This window comes from Apostichopus japonicus, chromosome 20, assembly GCF_037975245.1.
Source record: "Apostichopus japonicus isolate 1M-3 chromosome 20, ASM3797524v1, whole genome shotgun sequence".
Lineage (NCBI taxonomy): Eukaryota > Metazoa > Echinodermata > Holothuroidea > Aspidochirotida > Stichopodidae > Apostichopus > Apostichopus japonicus.
The window spans coordinates 25,848,682-25,876,501 of record NC_092580.1 but is presented as its reverse complement, the minus strand read 5'-3'; the positions used below and the strand labels follow the sequence as shown (position 1 = coordinate 25,876,501).

The following is a 27,820-nucleotide window of genomic DNA, read 5'->3' as shown; positions in this document are numbered from 1 at the left end:
TTAGATACCTTACACAGAATTACTGCAAGTAATTCCTTCTTTCACTACGATACATAATTATTATCATTATCGCAAAATAACCGGCTCTACTGATTTCTCCAATGCACTGACGCTTATTTCTGTGTAATATATTCCTCCATGTATAGTCAGTCACACTGTACAATTTTTGTTTATCGTAGAACACCATGGATACCATTATCAGCCTTGCAGTTTTTCAGATACTCATCGCTCTGTCTGTTGGTAAGTTCACTGCCAATAAGGGTTAGATATACTCGTTAATCTTTATATGGTTAACCAGATGAGGTATAGGGTGTTTCTTAAAAAAATAATAATAATAGTACTACTACTAATAATAATAAATATATTATACCGTGCATTTAGGGATACTCCGGTGACATACGAGGCAATGCTTATCTTAAAGTGAAGATTTACTATAAACCCAACTTAACATTTGTTCCCTATTTTGATACATGCATGGTTGATTGAAAATAACCCAGTACTCCATTAGATGCTATGCAGTGTAACTTTACTCGTCTTGTTGGTTTACCCGTTAAAATGTGATACAGTGCAAATGTTTGCTACCTGGCAACTATTACTTCCTTTTGAATGTCATTAAAAAAGTAAGTTTGTTAAAGTTATAACATCTTTTCCAATGAAAAGAAAAAATTACAGCACAAGTATCATGGAATTCATTAGTTACTGTGACGCGTCCCCGAATAAGGTGTAACTGCGAAGTATTTCCTATCTTGCCTCTTTCATTCTTTGTATCTCTATAAACACCAAACAATAGGAAACAGAAATAATAACATAAATATCATTTTCCTTCTGCAGGCAACCATAGTACATATAATATGAATATAGTACGTGGTAATTCCCTTGAACTGAATTGTTCATGCGAGACTGCTAATCCTGAAATAAATCCCATCTGGCTGTTTAATGAGAGGGTGATGTTTGCGAATAATATCAATCCACCGGACCTTGGAGTTACTAATATTAATGGATCAGTCGTGAATGGCATGTCTGCCAACCTTCATATCAGTAGGTTCTCATCGAAAAATGTTGGAAACTACACATGTGCATTGGGAAAAGATATTAAATCTACATACTACCTGCATTTGAAAGGTTAGTCTTTTACAGAATGAGAAGAGATTTTTACATGAAAAGGACACCCCGTTATGTAATGACTGTTCTAGTAATACTTATATCTGCTACAAGCATGCCTATTACTTATCTTGGAAATTCCAACCATGTTTCTATTTTTCTCCGTCCTGTGTCTGAAACCGAATTCACCATAGCCCTTGCTGTTACTCTTTTGACAACCTCAAACAAAATATTTTTAAGTATGTTATTCTCATATTGCAAACATCAGACTGATATTTTTAATAACGGTTATCTCTGGTCTTTTGTTGAACATTTTGAATACTGTTAAAATTGTAATTATTTTGTTTTAAATGGTGATTAACTACGTTTTTCCTATTTCTAGTTTACTTCCCCTCTCTAAGACTCTCGAACGTCTAATGTGCACAGGATTTCAAATTTGGATGGGGAAGGAGCAAATTCCCGCGACTTTATGAGATAGGGACTAAACGTTTATGGAATGAATATAAGCGAATAAAGGAGAGGGTTGCCCTGGTGTCACTGCAACCGCTTCTGATGAAGGGGGGGGGGGTCTGAGGGTTCCTCCACAATTAATATTTTAGACGTCATTTGATGCAGTCTGATGGATAATTTTATTGCATTTTAGTCAATATATGAAGCTTGCTAGATTGTGCAAATAAATAATAATAGACATAAAAATTTTCTCGACTGATTAAGGTAGTGGCCTGAATCTTGATGGGAGGCCAAGTTGCTCAAGTTTTTTGGGGTGGGGAGGGGGAGGGGGCGAGGGGGACGGCGGTAGTGTTAACACTCTTTAAGTCAAATGGTGTATTCTGATGGAAGTTTAGGCTACAATATAGGTCTATAAGAATTGCACTAAATGGAAGGTTGTTCTTATAAATATTAATAGATTGAAATCTTCCACAACTGATTTAGGAATGAGTCTGCATCTTTATGGGAGTGCCCGATGCGAATCAAAGATTCTCTGAAGGAGAGGGTGTTTTTCTGCATGGGTTCTTAAAGTTGTCTTATATATGTAGGGGGATTTTGGGGTCTTATTGTATGTTTTCTATTTATTTTTCCAAGGACTATATTGATTTAAGTTTTATAAACTTCTCATTTTTCGTATTGTGTCAGTGTCTGGTCTTGTACATCAAAACAAATCTCAAGGACCTATTTATTCTTTAAAAGAGAGCATTCAGGCATATCACATTTTCTATGCCACCTAATACAGCCATGCCTTCAGCACCTTCATTTCAGAAGGCATAACAGAAACCCCACTACATTATTTTTCATCAATTATACCGGTTCTGCGTATGTGTGTGTGAGGGAGGGGGGGGGGGGGGCAGGTGGGCATCGGGAAGTCGGTGTCTATTATTAGTGTCGGTTTTTTTCTCTTGTTTTTTTTTCAATCAGGGAGTATTGTGCCTGTATTACCTCTTTTCTATTTTATGTATCACTTGTACTTGTTATACTTTCACTTTGTTCTCTACAAGACAAGTGATAAAATAATAAATGAATGAATATTATCTTTGGTATGGCAGTATCTGGGCGTAGTCACTGTTCGAAATAATACGGTTGTATGTTAATTCACTTATACGTCCAAACCAACAGCGTGGCGAATGTTTTATTTTTTAGAAAGGCATGTTACTGTGTCAATGTTTTCTATATATAGATCCATCAGTCTACATAACGTGTCAAGGAAAACTTTGTTCGAATTCAGTAGAAGTGATGGAGTCGTTAGATTATAACTTTGTGTGCTACACTGATCAAGTACCTCCCGAGTATGACTACAAATGGAAAATCAACAACATTGAAATCACAGAAATATTATCAACTACCGAAGCTCACACAGAAACTCGCAAAGAAGCTAATTCATCTGTTTTGAATATCAAGATAGAAAGTGAATACAGAAATGTGTCATGTTTCATGGGAGAGATTTCCAATACTGTTATGGTCACTGGTAAGAACCCATAATTAATTTTTACTTGCGTTGTATTCATGTTTCACCTGTAGTCTCATTCTAAATACATTTCACGCTTGTAGATCAAGTAAAATTCTTACAACAGTCATTCAGTTTGGTTTAACTTTTCCTTATTATTTTCCCTTTCCGCAGTTACACAAACAAATGTATGATTTAAAAATAAAAGTAAAACAAGAGGTCAGATATTAGATGGCAGTTATCAACTAATTAATTGCACTAAAATGATAAAATGTAGGTGAATCGTAATCAGTGTTTAAAAAAATTGAAGACTTGGATTTCCAAGAATGCAAACGATGTATGCAAACGCAAAGGAAAGTATACAGAAACAATCCACAGGCAAGGTTTGTTTAGAAGATAAACCAAACAGAGAGGAGTATAGAATCAATGTTAAATAAAGTTGAAAATGGGGGTGGAGGAACATGATTTAATGGTAACAGAGAAAAAATATTAAAAGATAAAGTGAAGCGCGTGCACTTATGGAGACTGCAATCTGTAAACATGTCAAGTAGAAAGTAATATTTGATAGTGAAAACAAAACAAAACAAAGATCATACCTCATCGCACATCTTTCTGAAATTTATTGTACTGTAAAATAATTCGAGAACATTATAGTTCAACACATGTGTATAAAATACTATGCGCGAATTAAGGAACAATCCTATGAGAAGCTTCTTCCCTATAGTACAAAGTATGCGCTTGTGAAAAGATGGACTTCTGAGGTAACATACAGGTGTTTGATATATTCAGAAATGGCTTAAGGCTTTATAAAATGATTTATTTTCAAGAGATATTCATATCACTATACATCAAACACATCACTTCGTATCTCTTTGAATTTGCAGTAAGAAGAATATCGAACTCTGCCCGTTACTTCTCGTTATTTGTCTTGGCTGTTCTCATCGTACCGATTGCATTGCTCGTTTATAGGAGAAGTAAGTGATGTAATGCTAACATGGGAAAAAAACTAGATGCAAATATATTTGAGTGAAAGACAAGTAAAATACCGCCATAGTTTAATATAAATTGCTGGTATTTTAGCAATGAAACACAATATGACCTTTTAACTTGATTTTGACGAGAGAGTGAGTAGCAGCAGGAATGAAAGAAAAGGTCAAGAATATTAACCAGCATATAACTGATGTTATGTTAACGTTTACGGTCAGTTATGTCCTACAAAGGAAAGGGGAACATGTTTTTGACACTTTGATAAATTCAAAATATTTATAATTACATAAGAACAACTAAAGGATGAAATGGCAAATACTCGTAAGCTATATTATGTTAAAATCTTGTAAATCATATACTGCAGGTTCCAAAAACAAATTATTTGTTGACAAAAGCTGTGACACATTAATATATACATTATATTATGTATTATGTATTTACATTATATACATATATTAATATATATCACTGACATTAAAAAGTACTGGGTTTGTGTAATTAACATATCAATATATCTTTCAAAATAGATTACTGGCAATTACGATGCATGAAAAAGGACACACGGCTGAGGTAAGCCTAAGAAATAAAGAGCATTCCTTATATTTTGTGTTTGTATGCAGCACGGAGTTTTTTCTACTTTCCAAAAATAAATATTTTGCTTACGCTTATCCTTTCATGTTGAACGTTTGACATAAACATATAACCATTGCATGGAAGTATAGCAGTAACTGAATATTATTTTTTTTATTAAGAAACCCTTTGCCGACTGTTCATCTCACTGATGTAATGGAAGACGATTTTTCCAGTATCTATGGATCTTTACCAGGTAAATAATTAAGCAGTTAATCAACACCAAAATCTTCATTAAAAGAGATTTACTAGATTCAACCTCGGGAAGATGATGAGTGCCCACCTAAGCAGTTCGATATATAAACTACCGGCGCCCGGAATTATTAGCTTGAGACGGCTGCTGCGAGATCTGAAAGGAGAATATAGATGATAAAGAACTCTAAAATTGAATACCAATTTCACTCTACGATAAGACCTTAAGTGCTATACAAAAAATTATATTACGCCGAATTTCCATCGAACTTTGAAATAAAAAATATCGGTTAGCGTGATTTCCACAGAAATGTGGGAAAGGATAACTTCTTTACAATATGGGGGGGGGGGGAGGAGGACAAATATGTGGTACCGTAGGGTATAAGTACAAATGTTTGTTAAAGTGTACGTTATCAGGTTTTGCGGTTAGGCTGATACAATTGTTTCACCTACAAATTGTTGAGAAGTTAATGGATACTACATAGGTCCATACATACTCCTTGGTAAAGAATGTACAGTTTAAACAAACGAAAAAGTGCATTAAGGAACACCAGATAAGGTGCTTAAAACTATTATTTTCACTTGAAACTTCGTTACTATGTTTCCAGAGATCTCTCCTTTAATAACTATGAACGAAATTGTACATACGTCTGCTTATCAATCTCGATCCGCTGTCAGAAGACTGCTTCTTGTCAAGTTTAGCGGAACTACACATGGGCGATATGACAGCACAGTTGTTAATTTTGGGCGAGGGTAGCGAGGTCCATTGGTGTGCAGCAGCATTACTCTTATTAGGAATCAAGAAAGGAGAATTAAGATGGTTAAAATGCATAACGCATTACCCTATATAGTGAAAAGTGCAATCATAAATTGGATATGTGGTACAACTATCCTCAAAAATCGACACAACAGTGGACAAATCGGGTCAAAATTAGAAGTTTGTGACTCTTAGCGTTAAACTATGTCTATCTTATCATTTCAGCAGCAGATACTGCAATAAGTAATTAATTAACTTTCATAAGGTTTATTAAACCCTAGCATAATTCACTGTATGGTAAACTGCTTTGGCAAAATTTAAATGTCATTTTTTGATTGAATTTATTAAATATAAATGAGAAAAAGCACGTTCATATCAGATAGGTTTTAATATATAACTTTTTCATGTAAAGTGCGAATATTCTTTTTATGGTGTACATGCCACAATGAATTCGTCTTTCGCTTTTGGTCTACTTAGAATATGATGACGTGGAAAACGCTTATGAAGTAGAAAATTCCATGGTGATACCTAGAGAAGGTATCAAACTCCTAAATAAGTTGAGCAGGTCAACTGTTATTTTGAGATGGGAAGGAATTCTTAGCTTAGGCCGCACAAAATCAAGAGACGTTGTTATTTCTTATGTTGAAGGTAAGTTTCTGATGGGATTCTTCTATTTTTTCAGGTGTTTGCAGAGGGCCATGATTTATAAACTAGGATAGATCACAACGACAGGAAATTAAAAGGGGTTTCGTTTAATGGAAGTACTGTTCTTTCTAGTGAGGCATAAATACCTTTTATAGAGACTCGCCTTACTCTGTCGTGCGTCCGAATTTAGTACAGGACAAGTTCGAGACAAGACCGAACCAAAGACAATCTCAGTTTCAAAATGTCAGGGAATGTGTACTTGATTTCAAACTCAGTTCTGAGTTCGAGCACCTAAAGTACCTACTGTACCCCTGGTTTTCACTCAGTCGATAGAACATGTATATTTCATCAACATTTACCTTTCAGACAATTTGATTAACTAACATTACTACCTTGCTTTGTTTTATTTCGTATTACCTAGCAAACGCTTCCAAAGAGGTCAAGCAGCTATGGCAGAGCTGCCTCCACATGCACATTTCCTTTCCTGAACATGAGAACATATTAAAGACGATTGGGTACTGCAAACACGAAGGTTAGAAATGACTACGTATTGCCTTTTTTTTTGTCAACGACAAAGTCAGTATATAGATTTTCTGCATGCATCTATATTATTGTCTAAACCATTATGTTACGCGTATTTAACAAGCTTTAAGTGATGATCGTCAAGGAATTTAGAACTGTTAACATTTTTGCATAGAACTTTCAGGTTTCAATTTTACGATAATAATTATTGTGGTGATGATATTGTGGTGTTGATGGTGACGATGACGAAAGAGCTGATGACGACGACGACGACCCGGACAACTGTTATGATTCACATTTGATGACAATGATTTTCTCGCCGTTTGACAATGTACCATTAGACAATATTTCATTCACTAAACTAGATAAACATAATTTCTTAACTTTGTTTTTGGTGCAGGTGTAGTTTACTTGATACAAGACCATTTTGCGCTGACAACATTAGATGCCTGCCTCATTAATAACTACAGCAACACCAGTATATACTCTGCAATAGGAAATGAAAACAACGGTCCAGATTATGCTGCGGATATCATCAGAGCAATGTCGCACCTTGCAACGATGGGCGTAAGCATATTGAAAAAGTGTATATCTTGGATAAAATATGAGAACATTGACTGTTATTCTAGACAAGTCGAGTAAATCAGCAACATTGATATATTAAATAATTTGATCTAAATATGTAAACTTGCACATGGGCAAATTGCACATGAAGGGATTCTGAAGACATCCTGGCTAAATCGGAGAACACAAGGCACTTTGATGTGTTGTTGGCATATATGACATCAAGCAAAGAAGAGGGGGAAAATAACTTCTCATCAATGGCAAAACTTAGCAAATGGGCTTTGGACGATCGTGTTTGTGTTTGCTTAGACTCTTGTGTGATCATCTTAACGTTCGAAACCTAGTTACAATGTCTTGTTATACAAGTAATCAAGTCATCTTCAATTTTATCGCTAGTTTGTAAATTGTTGATCGAATTAAAACCGTAAGCAGTTGGGGATTATTACCCATGTTTATCAGTCAATTAACACTTATCAAAATGTAATTTTGTTTTTCTTCCGTGTTAACAGTGCTCCCACCCTGGCTTACAAGCCAAACGGATACTGGTTGATAGCAGTGGACGTTGTAAACTGTACGGCTTCTGCTCGACAAAAGACGCGAGAAAATTCCTACATTTTTATGTTCGGGAGGTACTTATAAAAATGGTTTCATTCTGATTGTTGTTGTTGTTGTAATTTATGAGATTCAACATACACAGCAATGATATGTATCTGTGAAGTTTAACCAATTCGTTGTTACTACACAGGGCATGGACTCGAAATGGACTTTGGCGCCAGAGAGCATATTGTTTGGGGACTACCGACCAGCTAGTGACATTTGGGCAATTGGTATAGTGCTATGGGAAGTATTCTTTGGCGGTAAATATACTTATTATCCTTCATCCAAAATATACATATTGAATACATTATTGTAAGAATGAAATACATTTAAACATGTAGCATGTGTATATTGATATGATAAGTGAAAGATATACATTTATTTATATGTCGTATACCTTAAACTTCATTGTGCAATACTGTTGATACAATTATGACATTCATGCTTACTGGTACTATCTTGGTTTCCCTGTAAACACCACTCACTGCGTGGTACCAAATTCTTGCTATGTAGATAGAAGGACTCACTTCTATTGAGGGTTGGAACAAACTTAAATCCTCTCCAAGTCAAACAAACCAACATGAACATGGAATGTGAAAATTGGAATAATATTGACTGTCACTGTTTAGAAAAAAAGATCATGGCTAGAAACGACAGTGCAACACGAATAACAAGAGAATAAACAAACTGCACTTCTACGAGCAACTTAATACGAATGTAGCAAGTTACCCATCTGGAGAGTTTTGTATTTTTGTAAGGAACACGCCAAATTTCATAAAATTATTATAACAGTAAACTTCAATTGAGTTTTTGTACAGTTTCCATTTAGATGATTTTTTACTGATATCTCTCTCTTTGGAATTTAATACATATGCTACCTTCAAATATTACTCCACATATGCAGAGACCGAATCCTTACATAGAATTATCTCACTAGATGACAAACAGATGCAAAAGGAAATTATTCGAACTTGTGAGGTTTGTGATTTCTCAAAAGAAAAGTAAGTAATAATTCGCTTCTCAAATGCTTTCTCAAATTATATGAATTATGAATGAATCTCGCTTACCCAGAGACAATGTCGTGTAAATTTTAGTACACAAATGAACCAATAGCTTATATAAAGAAGTCCTGCGAGATTTTCAATGATACTGAATTTCAATGAAACACAAACAAACGCCCTGGTTTGCAATGATTATAACATTGAGTTTATTGTGAGAAAAAATTCAAAAATATACATTTTGGATTCTACTGTAGGTGTACACTTTTGGAGATGTGTCTTAGGAAGCGGTTTGAAGATCGACCATCCGTCGACGCTGTCAGAGATATCATTGAGAAAAAGAACAGAACTTCTACAGTGGTAGGTTTTTTCGGTAGTTTTCTAGTATTTGGAAGTACTCTGTTGCAAAAACTACAATGAGGATTTATTACTGCTTGTGTCCTTATTTTGTAAGCAGTACTGATAGTGTAAACAAACAAAGTATATTCGGGTTGGACTTAATTGCATACCGCCACCAAGAAGAGAAATGAAATCCTAGAGGAAAAACGAGAAGAAAGGAACAGCTAAAGAAAGGGGGGGGGGAGGGGGAGGGAATGCCTATTTCCAAAGAAGTAAATCATCTACTTTATGTATGTAGTTTTGAGTTTTTTCGAAAACATAAAGAGTTTGTTTTGAAATGATCTCAACTTAAGTTGCTGGCAACTTGTTCCACCCATGTACATCATCAATCATGCCACACATCTTTGAATTTTAACTTAGTATTTTAGAAACATTTTACTCTTTTGCATAATATGATGGCATGTTTTGGTCTTCCCCAGTTTTACGATGCTACACCCTGTAATAAATACAATACCAAGATATACCTCATGGTTACCCTGAAGTGACATAACGTTCTTTAATTACAAAAAAATATGCGGTTTATATTTCTCAAGATTATTAGAGAGAAGCAGTATTGCGTCATAATCTTTTTGAACACGGTACAATAAATTTGATTTTATTCCCCCAAATCTATCATATCTTTCTTTGTTTACGTCAAGTTATGTTTAAATAGGACATAGAGCCATAGTGGTTATGGTTTTATCAAAGGTAACGGATAAAGTAATCGTTAAGGACATGCATTAACATGATCATATAACAGTCTGTGCCTATTTGTGTTTGACGATATTTTTTTCAGTTCTTGATCATCTTTCTGTCTTTATAGTATTCATTTAACCCCAAGAGGTTCAGCTCCAACTACCACTCAGTGAATACGTTGAGAGTTACAAATGAAGAAGTAGGTCCGGAGGCGTTTTACGAACTTGAATCGATTAATATTGGTAACTTATAGGCTTCCAGAAATCCTGATGACCCAAGTCAGTCAATGTGTTAGAATAATGAAGAACAGTCGGTATTAAAGAAAGCAGAATATCAACCGTAATTGTCTATATGGTTTTAGCTTTTTAGCGCCTAAGAATTTTTTATATGATCTTGGTACTCTATAAATGTAATTAACTGCTTGTAATTGATTAATTGAAGCACTATGTGTTAAATCAAATTGTAAGTAATAGCTTAACGTCTCGTTCTGTTCACCATTAATTTAGTTTCACAAACTATTGTTTATACTTATTTACACAAAATCCTCATTGTTTTCGGATTAACATTGTGACAGGACACCTTCGAAATGGGGTTAGACCATTTACAGTAAAATATGACAAAATAAATCAAGTCCTTTCAGCCTACATGTATTTTTAACTGCAATAAAATTTCATTTGTAAAATTGCATATTTATCATAATCGTACATATAACAATACAAATTAGTATGTCAATGTTTTCCTACTTTGGTTCAAACTTAATATTATGTTAGTAAACGACTGTCAGAGTAGAATGGGGATACACCAATTGAGAGAGACCGTATTTTGAAGCATTGATATTCCTTTATCGGTAAAACCTGACTGACGCTCTCGATTCGTCTGATGCCTACTTTCTTTTCTTAAGAAGGGAACATACAATGCTTTCTTCGGCGTTCTCTTCACGATGTAATACAGCCGGACGTTTTCTTAATGACATATTTGAAAAGGAACATTCTTCGCACGACATTTTTATAAACTGTTATCTGTGTTCAAACGTTGACAATGAATTGATTTACTGTTTAAAGTTTGACTTAAAGGTCGATGTCGTACGAATTAAGTGGTTGGCTAAGGAAAAGTCTTAGCTAATTTAGTTCAGGTTTGACTTAGTAAGGACAGTTTAATTTTCTAGGAAATACGTTTTATTATATGAAAGTCATTAAAAAAGTATCCTCCAGGTCATGAGCTAGTGCCAATGAACATCTTATTAATAATTGGTTTTATTTTTAAATCCTCTCGCCATTTTGACAAAATATTAACAAAATATTTAAATATAGATTAATACCGTCAGATTTTATACAATGTGAGATATTGAAACTAATTTTCGAGTTATGACTTCTTGATGCAATAATGTAGTTTATGTAGTACAAATGATGTCAATGTGTTCTCAATAAATCCACCAGCAAAAGTAGTAAACAACAAACGAACAACAGAGAGAAAAACGAAATAATGCAAATAACTCTTAAATGTGTCGATGCTATCATGATATCCCTAATTAACCTGCAAAATATGCGTTCAAGTAGACTAAACCACTAGCAAATTAATAAATGTACATATTGAATATAAAATAGTCAACCACCTGACTTGGTATGTTTTTTACAAATTTTCGGAACAGACAATTCTTCATTTAATATGAGAAGGTTACAATGTTCTTATTGCAACAAAGATTTTTCACGATGGTTAATGTCTAGGATCTGTGGGAGAAGAAAAGTATTGTTTGCAGAAATAAATATGACCACGCATATATCTGTTATTTCTAATTTTAATTAATTTGAGAATGAATGTCATTGCGATATAATTTAAAAAAAAATCTTATTTTTCTTGTCTTCATTGGTAGTCTTTGAAAAAAAAAAGCACAGCAGCTTCAAGATAAATATTTGCAAATGAATAACCATAGGATTTATTTAAAATAAAAGTTTAAGAGATGAGACATTTTGATATGTTTAAGACTTGTAGATCCCCCACGCCAAACTTTTGTAAAGAAACTGATATTAGGAAGTACATTAAAGAATAAAAAGTAAATGAAGTACATGAAATCAAACGTATCTCTACGAAGGCTCGTCCATAAACAGGAAATTTTTCATCATTCATTTCGACTTCGTGATGGTTTCGGATGGAAATAAATATTTATGAAATGACACCTACTAAACCAATTTTTACAGCTTAATGTAGACATCTCTTCTTGATTTCTTTATTCTGTGAACACAAATATAGAAATTACAAAACCAGCAAACATTTTTGACTTCTGTATCATATATTACTGTCTTTAACTAATTCCTTAAACAGCTAAGAATAATCTTAGTCCATTTTGTATATATTACATGTTCAATATTTCTTCGCGCACCGAGACCACCATCGAACACCATCGAACCACCTTTGCTGTACCTACTACAATGTAAATAACTAAATGTACATGGATTTGCATACGCCGTGTCTACAATAAAGAACCTCTAAAAATGACACAATGACGACAGTGGTATCAGTGTTTACAGTAATAACATTTTACCTCGATTTTTAAATTAGGATATCACCAAAATGGAACATAAGTTTTCTTAGCTGCCCGTTAGGGGAGTTACTCATAACAACAATTTAAGCCATAAAAGCCAACGAGGCCGGTCTTTACTGCACGTCTAGATAATACGCATATAAAGTATTGCAACGAAAAAAAGTGGTATGACTTTATCTTGATGTATCAATAGATGTGTTAGATGACAGAATTTCAGCGTGTTGTACATAGGTTATCATCATAGAAATCAATGGATATTGAACCTTTTTGTTAAATGGCCATTCATGCCAATTATACTTGCGGCAGCGCATTTCCCGCTAAACGTATCACTTCAAGAAAGCTCCCATTTGCTCCCTCCTGTTCTAGTCAAGTCGTCTAGGTGATCTGTAATATCAAATGGTACGTTCTTAAACCGGCATACTAATATTTCCATGACAAATTAACAAAAAGCAGCAGAGCATTTATAACAAAAACATTTCAGACAACTTTTATAATTCTGTTTTACAATATTTGGGTCAGTATTTCAAGAAAGTAGTTTTACTTAAGCCGCTAAACAAACTGAGTATATCTCACCGACATAATCGAAGAATACACACTACCCGGTTTAAGCCCTGGGAGATGTATAACAATGACAAATTCATCTGTCTTTAGTTTATCATAGTTTGTATTTGAGCAGTTTCTTAATTGCAGTTAATTTGAAATATTTGACTATTCTTAACTTCCCTAAGTAATCTTGACTACGGTTGTGTTCATTGCGGACGCATTTCATGTTCAGTATAGTGGTTCACAAAGGGTTATGCAGCAATCTCCCAATGCTGTTATTCATTACAAACACACCCCAGTTGATTGTCCCAATATTGACTGGTTAAAGTTTCAACCATAAGAGAGACTTACCAATCACAGACACTTTCATTTCACCTATTGATGAAAGACCTCCATAGTGCAGCACCGAAATTCTGTAAGTATACATTCATGTTTCGCTTCTACATATTTAATACCCATAGATCTATAACCTTGATGTGGAACTCCCCCGATTCATATCCTTTCTCATCAATACCTAGAAAGGCGATTGTGGCGTTATTTAAAGTACCATTTTTACAGTGTAATCGCATGAGACTGTTTCCCTAGTGTAGCGTTCAATGTAGTAGTGTTGAAGTGCATTTAAGACGGAAGTCGCAATCAACAGCTAAAGACAATGTATTAAAAAATCATTATAAGAAAACCGCTCTAGAGCCATGTAGCTGCGTTTCACTTGATTCAGTTGAAGGAAGGCTTACTTACTACAGACATACCGGTACTGTTTTGTTGTTGAATATTTGTGGAAAAAAATCTCTATCCGAAATTAACATGATTACCGAATCGTTTGATTTATCATAACACATGTCCTTGACTATCGTCTAGATAACGATGAAACATTATTTCAAACATTAGTGTATAACTATTTTTCCATGTTTATCAAGAGTCAGTAATTCATGTATAGTTTCAGACTGCACAGCAGTGGTTTCCGTGAATCGCTACACATTTACATTTATGAATATAATCTTATAATCATTTGGTGGGGAAATGTCAAGTTTGCATTTTTTTTCTTCAAAAAGGTTAACCCAAGGTGTCTCTTCCTTGTAGGACGTTCATTCAATTATATACTCACCAAATGAATAAGTGGTAATTACTAGAACCTTGATAATTAGCAACGTCAATGACGTATCCATCATTGATATGGAACAATTACATGTTCATCAGCTGCAAGAAAAGTGCAAACTCTTCTGTCACCGCCTTTATCTACTCCACCATATCATATTCAAACTACTTCAGGTAGTTTCTTACTGGGTATATAGACTCACATAATATTACTTCATTGTATTTGTCGAACACTTTAAATTGTGAAGCTCATTAAAGGAATAACGAAGGCAGGGATCAAAGACAATTCATATTATTCAGTAACCTCAAAACTTTCTGATTTTCAAGTGAACCGCTTCCTGTTTGACTGAATACGCTCGCTTTGAAAATTGGCCCCAAAGGCCTCACCAAAATACACAGTAACCTTTGGTTGCGTAACACGCTTAAAATTTCATATATGAGGGAGAGACAACGCCCATCCCCCAATACGATCGGAATATGTGCAAATCAATATTATCATGTAGTGGTGTAACAAATGCTTAATTTATGAGGGAGAGACAATCCCACCCCCTAATACGATGGGAACCTCTGCAGAGACATGTTATTGTGTCATGGCTTAACAAATGCTTTATAATTAAAATATGAGGGGGAGACCACACCCTTCCAAGCCCCTCCCCTCAAAAAAAGAATAGAAATAATTCTTTCTTCATAACATATACAGTGCAGCACAAACACCAAATCACACAAATCAAAGTTGTTCTCTTATTAGAAACCAAGAACTATACATGTAACTTAGATTTCCTTATGTTAACTCTTAAAGAAAGGGTATTAAATGTATCTTGGCACATTAAGCACTGAGTCTTTTGAGAAATTTGGCACTAATATATAAAGATAAGTTTATTTGAAAGACTGAATGGTACCCACAAGTCGTACTCGACTAAGTTTCTCTGTGCTTTGTATGTATTGGTGGTCTTCTAGTCGATGTATTAAAAGGTGTGTACAACGAATGCACGTAACCTTTATACTATTACAGCAATATAAGTAAGGTTGTTGACATAGTGTGGAAACTTTAAAACGTATTAAAGGGTAAATTGTTGTAGGATATCAAAGGTCAAGTGTTAGGAAACATACTGGTGGTTTTGAAACTAGCGAATACCAAGTTTCTCACATATAAATAACAGACTCATCTTGGAATAGGGCAACATTTCATTCACTTAAAACTAAGAGTCTTTCTCAGTTAAAGTTAGTGCAATTCTACCGTGTAATTTATGTTTTAAAAAGTAGGCTAAATTAATTTTGAAATTGAGAAAAGTTTAATAGTGCAGATAGTCCATAAATATTACTCTATCTAATGTATAGCCATTAATCATTGCATGGATTATATTCACAATACAAGATCGTCGTCAAGTATATTCCTTGTGAAGTAGGCTAGGGAACGTGACCACGAGAGAATAACAGAATTTTTACATCGCTCTCTATGAGATTTAAAGTGGCACATTACTTCAAGAAAATAAGTAAGCTTATGTCATTGTGCAACGCACATAATTTAAAATGAAAGTAACGTACCCTCTTTAAAATAGTTCAAATAAATATTTCGACTTTATTGTGCAGAGAGCTTACACTTGAGTAGTAAATGACAGAGAGAAGGACATGATAAGTTTGTATGCAGTTTGGCGTGGTGCTGTGTTGTATGTTAATATTGTAAATTAATAGTCTTGAGTGTTAACTTATATAATGTATGAAGAGTCTTTCTCAGTTAAAGTTGGTGCAATTCTTCCGTGTAATTTATGTTTTGAAAAGTAGGCTAAATTAATTTAGAAATTGAGAAATGTTGACAGAATAATAAAGCAGAAATTTTTCCTTAACTTGACTAAGCATTTAGTACTAGAGTACTGAAACTTAAGTTAAATAGTGCAGATAGTCCATAAATATTATTATATTAATCTAATACATAGCCATTAATCATTGCATGGATTATATTCACAATACAAGGTCGTCGTCAAGTATAATACTTGTGAAGTAGACTAAGGAACGTGACCACAAGAGAATAACAGAATTTTACAACGGTCTCTTTGAGATTTAAAGTGGCACATTACTTCAAAAAAATAACTAAGCTTATGTCATTGTGCAACGTACATATTTTAAAATGAAAGTAACGTACCCTCTTTAAAATAGTTCAAATAAATAGTTCGACTTTATTGTGCAGAGAGCTTACACTGAGTAGTAAATGACAGAGAGGAAGGACATGTTCATTATACTTTGCAGTGAAGTAACATATATTTAATGTTACACGTGACCAAACTGGAAGGGTAAGGTAAGGATTTGGTATTAAGGCATATTCAAAGTGTTCTAAAATGTATCCAACATTAAAACACATAACACAAGGTTAAAAATATGCGACATACAAGTAGGGCATATATTTTGTAGTTTATGTAAATTTGATGTTTACTTTAGTAAAGTACGTTTAATTTCTGAATATATGTTAGGAACACGTTCACTTAGAGAAATAAGTTACTCCATTGTACTGTCTTGCCATCTTTCTGCCAAAGTATATGTTTAGAGGCAAACTATCTCTTTTATTTTCCAATTAGTTGCAACCAGTATCATCATTTACCTATTCATATATTGTTAACAAAATTACGACTTACTATATATCTTATGTCAAACAAGACATTTTATTTCAATGCGAGTATCAAACTGAGAAGGACAAAGGCGTTAAAGACAAAGAAGCATTATACTTTTCACTCCTGAATCATCTCTAAGGCATGTAAGTAAACGTTCAACAGTTTGTAGCCATTTTATATGTGTTGTTTACTGGGTTGTTATACCTGAATACAGGACTTCTTCGCAAATTATAGTTTAGTTAGGCAACGTTATTTCAAAAATACATACACTCTAATGTTAAGTTAATGTTTGCCACAGTTAAAAAGTGTAGGCCATCAAGATGTTAAACCTCTTTCTTTGTTTCTTATATCTGGACACGGTATGTTTATGCTTTAATGTATTAACGTAAATAACGCCGATCATATTGTGCTGTGCAGGTTGTATATTATGAGTTATTATACGAATTCATATTGTAGTGATAACACATTATACTTTCAATAAAGCTCGGGGAAACAAGTTAAAGTTTAATATTTTGCATTTTTCCTAGTAAAATATTATCTGCATAATGTTCTACTTTTAATGTCTTATATTGAAATTAACGAATGTTAAAGAAACGAGATGTTTATAGTGTTAAACATTTTATTAGGGTTACAGATGTAGTGTTATAAACAAGATATATATGCTAATAGTTATTTCTTGCAAGTATGTAGTGAAGTAACTATACAATACACATCAGTGAAGAATCCGTTGCAGACAAGGATTTATATCTAAGTCAATTCTAGGAAAACAAGACACAAAGTAAATTGTCATAATGATACAGTCTGATCTACAAATTGAATAATTGGTCGACTCATTTCTGAAAAGTGCTGCCATTCTTCATATTTCCTCATTCACCAGATTCACGATGGTCTTGTCTGTCAATTTAATATTCTTCTTCTGGATATCTGCATGTGCGGAAGGTGAGTATGTGACAACCTTTACTGTACTGTGTAACAACGATATATTTTAATTTATACTTACTCGTCAAGAAACATATGGACAATTATAAACAGGTATTTATAGGTTGTGAATTTACGTTTCTCTTTCTTTTCTCAAGGATACACCCTAATAAGTGTATTTGTGATTCATATCGAGTCCGAATTGATAAATAAAGGAAAATAGTGTCTATCCACTTTAAACAGATGGACATATATCATCATGCTTAAGCCTATTATCATCTTTTACTAAATCTTATACAGCCTATGACAACTGCTATTCGGATTTAACAGCAAACCGAACTAAGTTGTAGTTAGGCACTTCACATCTCTGTGTCAACCGCAAATTGACATCCCCCTTTTCTCACAATCTTTACGCTGTTAAAATACTTTACAATGCAGTATCATGCGGAAAATGTCCCATTATCCCTCTTTGAAGATCTGGAAGAAAGATTAAAAAACAAATTGATAAAATAGTCGATAAAATCAAAGATACACTTACAAATTTGCCTAAGGCTTGTTTTGTAGAGTTCCTAAATTACGTTCTAAAAATTGCTAAATGATTCATCTTTTTTTTTTCATTTCTGAAGGCACAGGTTTTCTCGTGGAGGAGAAGACAGTAGTACGTGGAAATTCTCTTTCTATCAGTTGTACTAGTCCTAGCAATTCAGCATGGAAGCCTATTTGGTTGTTTGATACCAAAGTGATTTTCACAGAATTTTTTCAACCGAGTGATATTGGAATAGAAAATGTTAATGGAGAAATGAGGGATGACTCAACATCGTGCTTACATATACATCAAATGACCTATTCGAACGTAGGAAACTACACATGTCTCGTTCGTGGAAACGTTACTGTCATGTACATACTACATGTCAGAGGTGAGTGAAATTGGCAGAAACGTATCATGTACTCGTCCTCTTTGGCGTATAACTGGGATAGTAGGATTCCAATATTACGAGGCTAATTTGAAATAATTCCCTAACTGGTTTTCTTGTCAGATAGCAGAGTTTTAATAGTACAACTGTAATGAATACGAGTACAAACAGCCTTCCCCTTGATATGAGTTCGAGTACTCGTAAAATGCTCGATGAGCACGATCAGCATACGCGTAGTATGTTATTTAACATTAATTCCTATACTAATATTGAACCTCCGAGTAAAACTACCGGTGACCATGCTAGAATATCAGTACAAATACCAGTACGGACTGACTACAAGTCTGTCAGATATCAAATGTAAAATACTGATCCCGTGACTTCAATAAGTAGATACGACGGCCAATAAAATAAATCGGTATAAGATCGTATTCAAGAAAGTGTAGTTACGAATTAGTAGAATTATATTGTAGGCCTATGGTTAGTATAGCTCGTGCAATTAATTACCACAGAGTATAAATAGTTCTTTGTTATGTTAGTTAACAGACAGCAGTTTATGGTAACGTGTTTCATTTTGCCGTGTAAATATAAACCGATGAAGGTTTTTTTTTGAAGAGCTTAATAAGCTCAAAGCTTAAGGTCAATCAAATCTGTCAAGTCTTTATAACCTTTTGTTCCCGAGGGGACAAAATCTATTCTGAAGCCATCGCAAAGTATTACTTTCAGTTTCAACTTTTCATGGGACTTATGAACCGTGTATTCACTGATTATATACACGGCATAGAAGGAACAACGTATAAGCAATTAAAGTTCGATTTATCCTACACAACGTATGTAATAACTACGTATTCCCAATGACGAACAAAACGTGGTTCTGACCAGTGTGTGTATAAAAACGATGATACGGTTAGAATAATTATAACCTTGATATTGAGACGTCAGTTTAACATTTCGTACACATTGACTAATATATATATATATATATATATATATATATATATATATATATATATATATATATATATATATATATATATATATATATATATATATATATATATATATATACTGTTTTAGTTGTCATAAACTTAAAAGAGATATATATTTTGGTTTTTAATTGGCAGATTCTGTGCTCTACATGCTTTGTGAGGGGGAAGAGTGCCCTTTGACGGAACATCTAGACGCTCCATCCCTTTATATGTTTCAGTGCTACATCGACTATAATATGCCTAATAGTAGCTTTGTATGGAAAGTAGATGGGATGGAGACAACGGAGGGCGTGGAATCCATACAGTTCCATCTGAAAACAAACGAAACTGAGCTTCTAGTTCCTAGTTCTGTTCTTACAGTATCTTTGCAAAGATACGTTGCTGTCAGCTGTTCTCTGGGGAATCTCTCTAAAGTCGTTCACATAGCCGGTAATATAATGAAGAACTATTATGTAACATTAGTTTTGACTTCATTATCACCCAAAGATTTGAAATTAATGATTAACCCTACTCTGCATTTAGACATCAGTCCGAGGGAGAATGCTTCCAGTTCAACTGCATGGGCAATCGGCCTTAACGCGGTTAGGTCCATACCCCCTTTTCTAAATGGAATCAACGATCCGTCCCCTGAAGTATATGTTAAATTGGATTACATTAAACCGTTCTTGTTATTGCTATTGGATGGCTTGAATATTAACAAACCTCGATAATTGAGCTCAGAATTATTATTATCAACTCGCAGATTTAACCACTTGCATGTTTTGTCCTTACACTTTGAAATCAGAAATAGACAGTTCTGATAAGGCATCAACACAGTCATGTAACATTACTCGCTTGCTTCAAAAATCCAAACAAAAGAAAGTAACACTAAGATAAATTCGTTTGTTATCGTTAGCAAGTTTGAAGAATTAAACATTTGGAATGTGTGAATTCACCAAGCTACTGTAAGTATGCCTCATTCATCAACTTTGCAACAACTAATAATACAAGAAAGCCTTCGAGTGGCATTTATAGTGTTTCATTCTTTCAATTTCAGTTGAACAATTGAAGCAAACCGTAACCGATGTTGCTCCTGGCACAGACATTGTTCCAATAGCATTATCCGGTCTCGTGTGTGTTGTCATTGCTTGTATTACGATTGTCTGTCTTTACAACAAATGTCGGGGTAGGTTAACTATATGATTTTTTACTTCTGTTAAAAATGTGTCTATTCAAGATACTTGACATACTAACATACAAAATGAAGAAACAAAACAAAGAAAGTAGCAAACTCATAGCATTAAATACCTAACAACTTATTTGCATGTAATCATCTCAGCGCAATCGCACAAAGTAACAAACTAACGATTTATCATTTATCAAACTCATCATGTTTTACCGTGTAGGCTACTAATTGTTTCTAGTTTTCTATTTATAGTTTCCAGAGGAGAGGAGAGAATTCGTGATAAACCCAAGGAAGATAATCGTCAGCGGTAAGTAAGGAGAATCCATGAAACTAACATCTTAAGGTGTAAATGCACCTATTCCTTGATGCTTTTCTGCTACAGAGAAAGCACAATTGTTTTTCTGATATCAGTGATATCTAATGGAATAAAAAGAAAACCATCAACCTGAGCTTTGGTGATGTTAACTGAAATTGTAGAGAGATTCTGAGAGAGCCTGGTGGAAACATTAATGGTATGTAAGTTTTTTGTTAGATACTTTTGTTTTGAATTTTAATTGAAAACGTTGATGTAATTGTTTTCCTCATTTCAGTGAGAACCGGAGAAGCTTCGCTAAAAATGATATTCAGCTTGCAGATGGAATCTATGACGATACGAATAGTTTCTATGGTTCATTTGCAGGTAATTGCAGTCAATTATGTAATACGACTGCATTTGTTTCCTTTTTCTGGTGGAAAGAAGACTACCACTATATAACTAATGTTAAAGGTACATATACGCAGAAAGATTGACTGCTAACATGACGAAACAGGGCAACGGACTTAGAAACGATGATACAATGGAATGACGTGCATACATGATACTAGGACAGAGGCAAGGAAAAATGATTGGAGAGATAGAGACGGGACAAGATCATGACATATTCATTCAAAGGGAAATGTATACAGGACAGAATTGTAGCGATGGGTCAAGCGTGGGGTGGGGTGGGGGGCGAGGGAGAACGGTCTTTCAACAGTATTTCCTTGGATAACGAGAGCAGCGATAACATGAATGCACAAAAAACAACACACCTATTAATTTTTACGGTGATTTCTATTATTTTATTTCCACTGCTTTTCATGAAAATGTGTTTTGATTCACGGTTATTTATCAGTAAATCTATGTTTGTGTCCTCATTTATGAAAATGGATGCAGTAATAGGAAAAAAACCCTAATTTAACTTCCCTGTATTTACGTCCAAAGTTGCGGAGATAAACATCCCTTACATTTCTTTCCGATTTTTCATTATATCAACATGTCACCTGGGTAAGTTATCTTGGCGAGTTTATACGATATTCTGGTGCTTAATACCATCATCATAGGCTAAAATTCAATATATACATTTCAGAAGAATTATTAAAGTTGGTGACAGAGAAAAAAAAAAACCTGTTATGAATTATTTGCTTTTAGAATACGATGATATCGATAAGCCTGATGAAGGTCTGAATAAAGTATTTCCAAGAGAAAGCATATCCTTCCGTATCGAGATTCAAGCAACAACGATTCAGAGATGGCGCGGGACGTTGTCGAGCAGTGGTAATAAACTTCAAGAAATCATGATATCATACATTGCAAGTAAGTCCAAACCATTGCTTTACATTTTAATAAATCATAAATTTGATATGGAAGAGTATAAATTATATCGTGATAAAGAACTTGAATTAATTAGATAATGATTTGCTTCTCGGTAACAGAATGTTTTAGGAGGATTATCGATTCAGGGGTCTTGAGAAATTATGTTATTTATTATTCCGTTAAAAAAACATTGCATTTTTGTAAGAAAGGGGGGAAAAGGAGTGTGAGGAGAGAAATTAACAATATTGATTTCTGTTTGGTCTAGGACTTCATGTGTGACATTTTCATGCAGGTCGATAAATGTATACACTAATGTTTATTTGATTATTTCCCATCAAGTTTCCTTGAATATAATCCAGCAGGTTACATGCGTTGCTTTGATAATTAAACCCTAGCTTCGTCCAGACACATACTGGAGCTAGTCATATGTTCTCCTCCTGAATTTCAAATTCATAATACATTTTCCTTATCTACCATTTCTCCTTACTTTTTTAACTTGCTAAAGATCAACTTGTCGGATATGGACAATTCAAAACCATACCGTCCAAAAAATTAACTTAATTTTACATTCGATCGTTAGTATCATGAAATAAGATGTAATTGTAGTTTTTTTTTCTCCAAAAGCTGATGCCGCGGACGATGCGAAACAGTTATGGCAGAATTGTAGTCACGCTAAACTCGCGTTACCAGAGCATGAGAATATTTTGACCACGCTTGGATATTGCAAAGATGGGGGTAAGTCATACCTTTTGGTAGCTAGGTTTAATTAATAATTACTATATGTAACCGATACATCTTATGATAATGGATCGAAACATTCCAAACTCACGTAAAAAATAAACTATATCCGCTCTAAGAATGTTTTCGTTTGATTACTAAATATATACTGTGCCATTCTTTTAACGTATTAGCTCACTCTATGTATTTGCCCTACATTGTTATTTTGGATGTGTTTTATACTTTAATGACTGTATGTTATCACCATGTGTTCACGCTATCAACTCAGCTGCCCTACTCTTCTCTTACTTACCATATAGGCATCTTACATATTCTCCAAGATGACACGCAAATGTCAACTCTCGACTTTCGTCTTATTTCCGAACACACCCTTGACAATGAAGAAAATCAAAGTTTGTTTTATGCGCATGACATTCTCAAAGGAATGGAATTTCTGGTTGCCAATCAAGTTAGAGTTATTCATTTTCGAATTTAATACACATATTGGATAGACACTGCATTAAAATACATAGCTGGTAGTTTTTCGAAATCCTCTAATCCGTTCAAGTTTATGTCACATTGAGTCTTTACACTTTTACCTTATCATTGATGTATGACACATTGTATTATTTTGTTATTGGACTCTGTTCAACTTGATCAAACCTAGCACTTTTGGACAAGAAATTTGCTATTTTCGCATAAATTCGTAAGCTCTCACGTGACCGCAGGTCACCCCGTGACGTCATTGTGAGGAGTCGGTTGAAGAAAACTTTCGATCAAGTTTTTCATTTCAGCCCTAACACTATATACTCCGTTACGACACTCTGTCTCACTGGTAATATCAAAATGCCAACGAATTGTGTAGTAGGAGGTTGCAAAAAAACACTTCTGAAAACCAAAGTTACGTTTCTTTACGTTTTCCAGTCATCAAACCGACGAAAAACGTCGCAGGCTTTGCAAAAATATTGTAAGAAGTAAATTACCATTAGGTCATACATTATAATATAAAATGATATGAACTGCCGTCTCGACTGTCTCTCCAACAAGCTGATATTTATTTCAAAACGTAAGAAACAGCAGTTTGTTATGGTCAACTATGTTTTCAGAGAAGGAAAATGTTCCTACTTTATACGTCAACGTGAGCAAGCTATCACTATACCATTCCTGAATTGGCGCGGGGAACATTGTAGACCATTATTGTTGAAATCAAATTGTAATTTATTTTTCAGCTTTCCCATCCTGGTTTAAGTGCCAAACGAGTTCATGTTACTAAAGCTGGTGTCTGTAAACTGCATGACTTTTGCCCGACTAACGACGCAGAAATGTTTGTGGAAACATTACTTCAAGATGTATGTCGTTTAATTGTATCATGATTTAAATGTAATATATATATAAATATATATTATCTTATCCTTAGTTGTGATGCATTCATAATATTTTTATTTCACGTCCAAGCGGTATGATGAAAATAAAAAAGAGAAACGACAGAAGCAGCAAATGTATTCTAAATAACTTTTAGAGGGTGAATGAAATATGTTAGGCATTCTGCATGTACAGTATTGCTTTTTGATTTTGCAGATATCTAGGTAAACGTAAAGTTAATAATAGCTTGAAGACGAGAAATAAATACAGACTTCAACTTTGAAATACATTTACTTCTTATGTTTAGGAAGACGACACACAGTGGATATTTGAAAAGGAGTACGTAACACCTCTAAATGCAGAGTACAACGAAGGCAGCGACGTTTGGTTCATCGGAATTATTCTATGGGAAATATTCTTTGGCGGTAAAGTCTTAAATGTGTTTTCAGCAAGAATTGAGGGTGACATGAAGAATGGGGAGGGGAGGGTGGGGGGTTGTGGTTGGGGGGGGGGGGGGTGGGGGGAGGGGGTGGGGGGTTTGACGGCGTTTCGTGAGACAATTTTGTGTGGGTGTTCAATTAAATGGCACTAGTTATTTGTGTTACAGGTCAACCTTCACAATACAAGATCATTTACCCTGTTGAAAATATTGCCAACGAAATTGGTTTATGATTTTACGGTTTTTCTGATAAACGACAAGTTTTTTGTATGATTCCTGTCGCTATAATTAGACCCAAAAATATATGATCGTTCAAAGTTGCAATAATCTAATGTTATATCCTCCGCGACGAATTCTCTGTAATGTACGTTATCGTTAATGTCTCCATGCTAATAACAATACACTGAAAAATTTGCCTTATAGATAATAGCTTAACTGACTAAAATATCGTCCAACACACTTCCCTTATTAGAAAGATTGTTCAAGTAAAATTCTTCTTCATATTATTTCCCCTCCCACCCAGGGTTGGACTCACTTCGTGCTCTCGTAAAGCTTGACGAAGCGGATATGCGTGAACAAATAGAAGCCTTCAAGCATATCTTGGACTGGCCTGAGGAAAAGTGAGCATTATCCACTTACTGCATGAATTAGTAAAACTATGTCAAACACCGCGTGCTCTGAGACGACCTAAACTTTTGTGATTATATAATATTATACTAGATTTTTTTTTGTAATGGATTTGCGATAGATAGCATCGTATTAACATTCTATTATACTGATAGTTGATTACAGAGTTAATGCTCTTCTTTCTGGTTTCAAGGGAATGTACGAATCAATATGTGAGGTCAATAAAAAGAACAGTTTGAAATATTTATGAACCAAATTTTGTATTCACACGTAATTAATTGGACAAATTAGTATTACTGTAAGTCTCAATTTAATACTTTATATACAATGGATATCATTTTAATGTTAGACAAACTGTTGCAAACTGAATAACTGATAATGCTTAATAACTACACTAAATTAAGTATAACACAAATATAATGAAAAAATCAATCACTTATCACAATTAATGCTTATTTCATTGCATGTTTCAATATATAGAGTGGTCTTAGCATTCGTAGAATTTCAACGATAATTTTCAGCATCAGCTATGATCATAAATTGCATCACAAAAGTGCGTTTAAGACAATACATAATAATGATGACATATTCAAATTTCAGGTTCAGCGTGATGAAGTTGTGCCTGAGCAGACACGTCGAAAATAGACCATCTATTAGCAGAATTAGACAAATTATTACTAGTAACAGAGAAAGAGAGACAAAGGTAAATACATTTACAGCTACTTTCATTATAATCTCTTTCAAAACAAACGCCAATTCTTTACAGTATTCGTCTAATAGACAATTATCGAATCTGACTTTCCTTTTGTGTGCATCATATTGATTATGGCTTTAGTTTATATTAAATTGAATTAAAAAATATATATATATATTAACATAAATGATATTTTGTTTGAACACGGCTGCTCTACCTGTAAGTGGTTTTACTGAAAAAAAGCTGCAAAGCTACAACTTTAAGATGAAACTATTACCTTCTCTCGCACAGAACACAATGGAATTAATCTATTCAAAGGAGGAAGATACACAGTCAGCCTACTACCAGATTTAGCTATACCTTACGAGAACACATTATATGGAAAACCAGGAAATTCAAGTGTTATTAATCTTTCAGTACCTTTAAAGTTAGTATTTTATATCGTCATAATTAATGGTACTCAATTGTTTTCTTAGAACGACGCCTGAACAGTGCTTTAATGATCATTTAATACGATGAAATTTAACTTCATAAAAGTAGTAGAAAGAACCCCATAACGTTTCAGTCGACATACAAAGGTGCAACAAGGAACCCCTTTTGTAAATTGCCATGATGTCATGTGGTGTACATATCATATGAAGTTCGTATTATAACAGATGTCGTAGGCAATTCTTGTAAACTTTGTTTGTTAATATAATTAATAGCTTGTTATAGACCCAAGTCTATTTTTCGTGATATTGACTGATAAATCCGTTATGAAGATATCATTGTGATTATTAGGTTCCATGTAAATATTTAGTGCAAATATGAATTTAACCGTAAAAAGACGAATTCGTAAAACCTTCTTGTAAGTGTCGAACCCTTCTTGATTCGGTAACTAGGATAATAGGAGAGAGCTTGTTGATATATTACAAAATGATAAAACGAGAGTGACGATGGACTACAAGGATTCGATAAACACATGTGGGACCCTCCGTGATATCATGATATGTTTACAGCATGCAAAGAGAGTTACATGGTTGCGTAACAGGTTGCTTCCATCGTGATTCTGGAAAGTAGTGAAAGTTTAATCTACGCTATACAACACGATGCTATCATAGATCCGGTAACCAAGTGACCTGGGGAAGCAGATATAAATATAATAAAAACGTAGGAAAGTTGTAACTTCTTGATATTCGCTAACTGTAGCTAGCCTATCGATGGTGTTACGTTAAATTTGTGGAGCAATATTTCTTAAACATGGCCTTAACGTTGACTATATTACGACCCCAAATCTGATTGATATATTAATTCTGCAATAATGTCTAAAGATTTTGAACACATTCTGCACATTGTTTTGGCGATTTTGGAAGATTCTTGTCTTGCAGATGTTGATTGACACTATTTGAGCCGGACAGTCGTGCATGGATTCCAGCCCCTTTTTATACGATTGACTTGAACTTGCAGAACAATTGATAATATAATAACTTACCAGCATTTTCATCTTGAAATTATTTCTTCTCCTTCTTGTCCTTCTTTGACTTCTTGCTTTTACCTAATCTCTTTGATATCTATGGAACGAAGAAATATGAGTTCGAAACCGTAAACAAACGAGTGG

The 27,820-nt window shown here is 34.2% G+C and overlaps 2 protein-coding genes across 5 annotated transcripts in view; both read left to right on the top strand.

Annotated features, from left to right (window-relative positions):
* Positions 1-12,269, top strand: part of LOC139961266 (fibroblast growth factor receptor 2-like) — an 80,206-nt gene extending 67,937 nt beyond the window's left edge. The window contains exons 11-19 of one of the 2 annotated variants that reach the window (XM_071960356.1): positions 4,780-4,853; positions 6,084-6,254; positions 6,673-6,783; positions 7,174-7,340; positions 7,847-7,966; positions 8,083-8,194; positions 8,839-8,935; positions 9,190-9,292; positions 10,134-12,269. In XM_071960356.1, coding sequence (XP_071816457.1) covers positions 4,780-4,853; positions 6,084-6,254; positions 6,673-6,783; positions 7,174-7,340; positions 7,847-7,966; positions 8,083-8,194; positions 8,839-8,935; positions 9,190-9,292; positions 10,134-10,259 — 1,081 coding nt within the window. In that variant the 3' untranslated portion in view covers positions 10,260-12,269. The remainder of the gene's footprint in view (positions 1-4,779; positions 4,854-6,083; positions 6,255-6,672; positions 6,784-7,173; positions 7,341-7,846; positions 7,967-8,082; positions 8,195-8,838; positions 8,936-9,189; positions 9,293-10,133) is intronic. The other variant, XM_071960358.1, reaches the window with a different exon arrangement.
* Positions 12,270-16,138: 3,869 nt separating this feature from the next.
* On the top strand, positions 16,139-26,916 carry LOC139961267 (uncharacterized). Of its 3 annotated transcripts, none has more exons than XM_071960364.1 (15): positions 16,139-16,929; positions 17,664-17,725; positions 18,331-18,621; positions 19,743-20,036; positions 20,644-20,772; positions 21,025-21,079; positions 21,363-21,451; positions 22,220-22,384; positions 23,009-23,119; positions 23,422-23,570; positions 24,331-24,450; positions 24,771-24,888; positions 25,426-25,522; positions 26,130-26,232; positions 26,515-26,916. In XM_071960364.1, the coding sequence occupies exons 2-15, from the start codon at positions 17,671-17,673 to the stop codon at positions 26,575-26,577; spliced, it is 1,839 nt and encodes a 612-aa protein (XP_071816465.1). In that variant the 5' UTR covers positions 16,139-16,929; positions 17,664-17,670; the 3' UTR covers positions 26,578-26,916. The 3 variants fall into 3 exon arrangements, with proteins under 3 accessions (XP_071816465.1, XP_071816464.1, XP_071816463.1); XM_071960363.1 differs by lacking the exon at positions 26,515-26,916 and having other exon boundaries at positions 16,148-16,471; positions 16,833-16,929; positions 26,130-26,480; XM_071960362.1 differs by lacking the exon at positions 26,515-26,916 and having other exon boundaries at positions 16,148-16,476; positions 16,833-16,929; positions 26,130-26,480.
* The last annotated feature ends 904 nt before the right edge of the window (positions 26,917-27,820 follow it).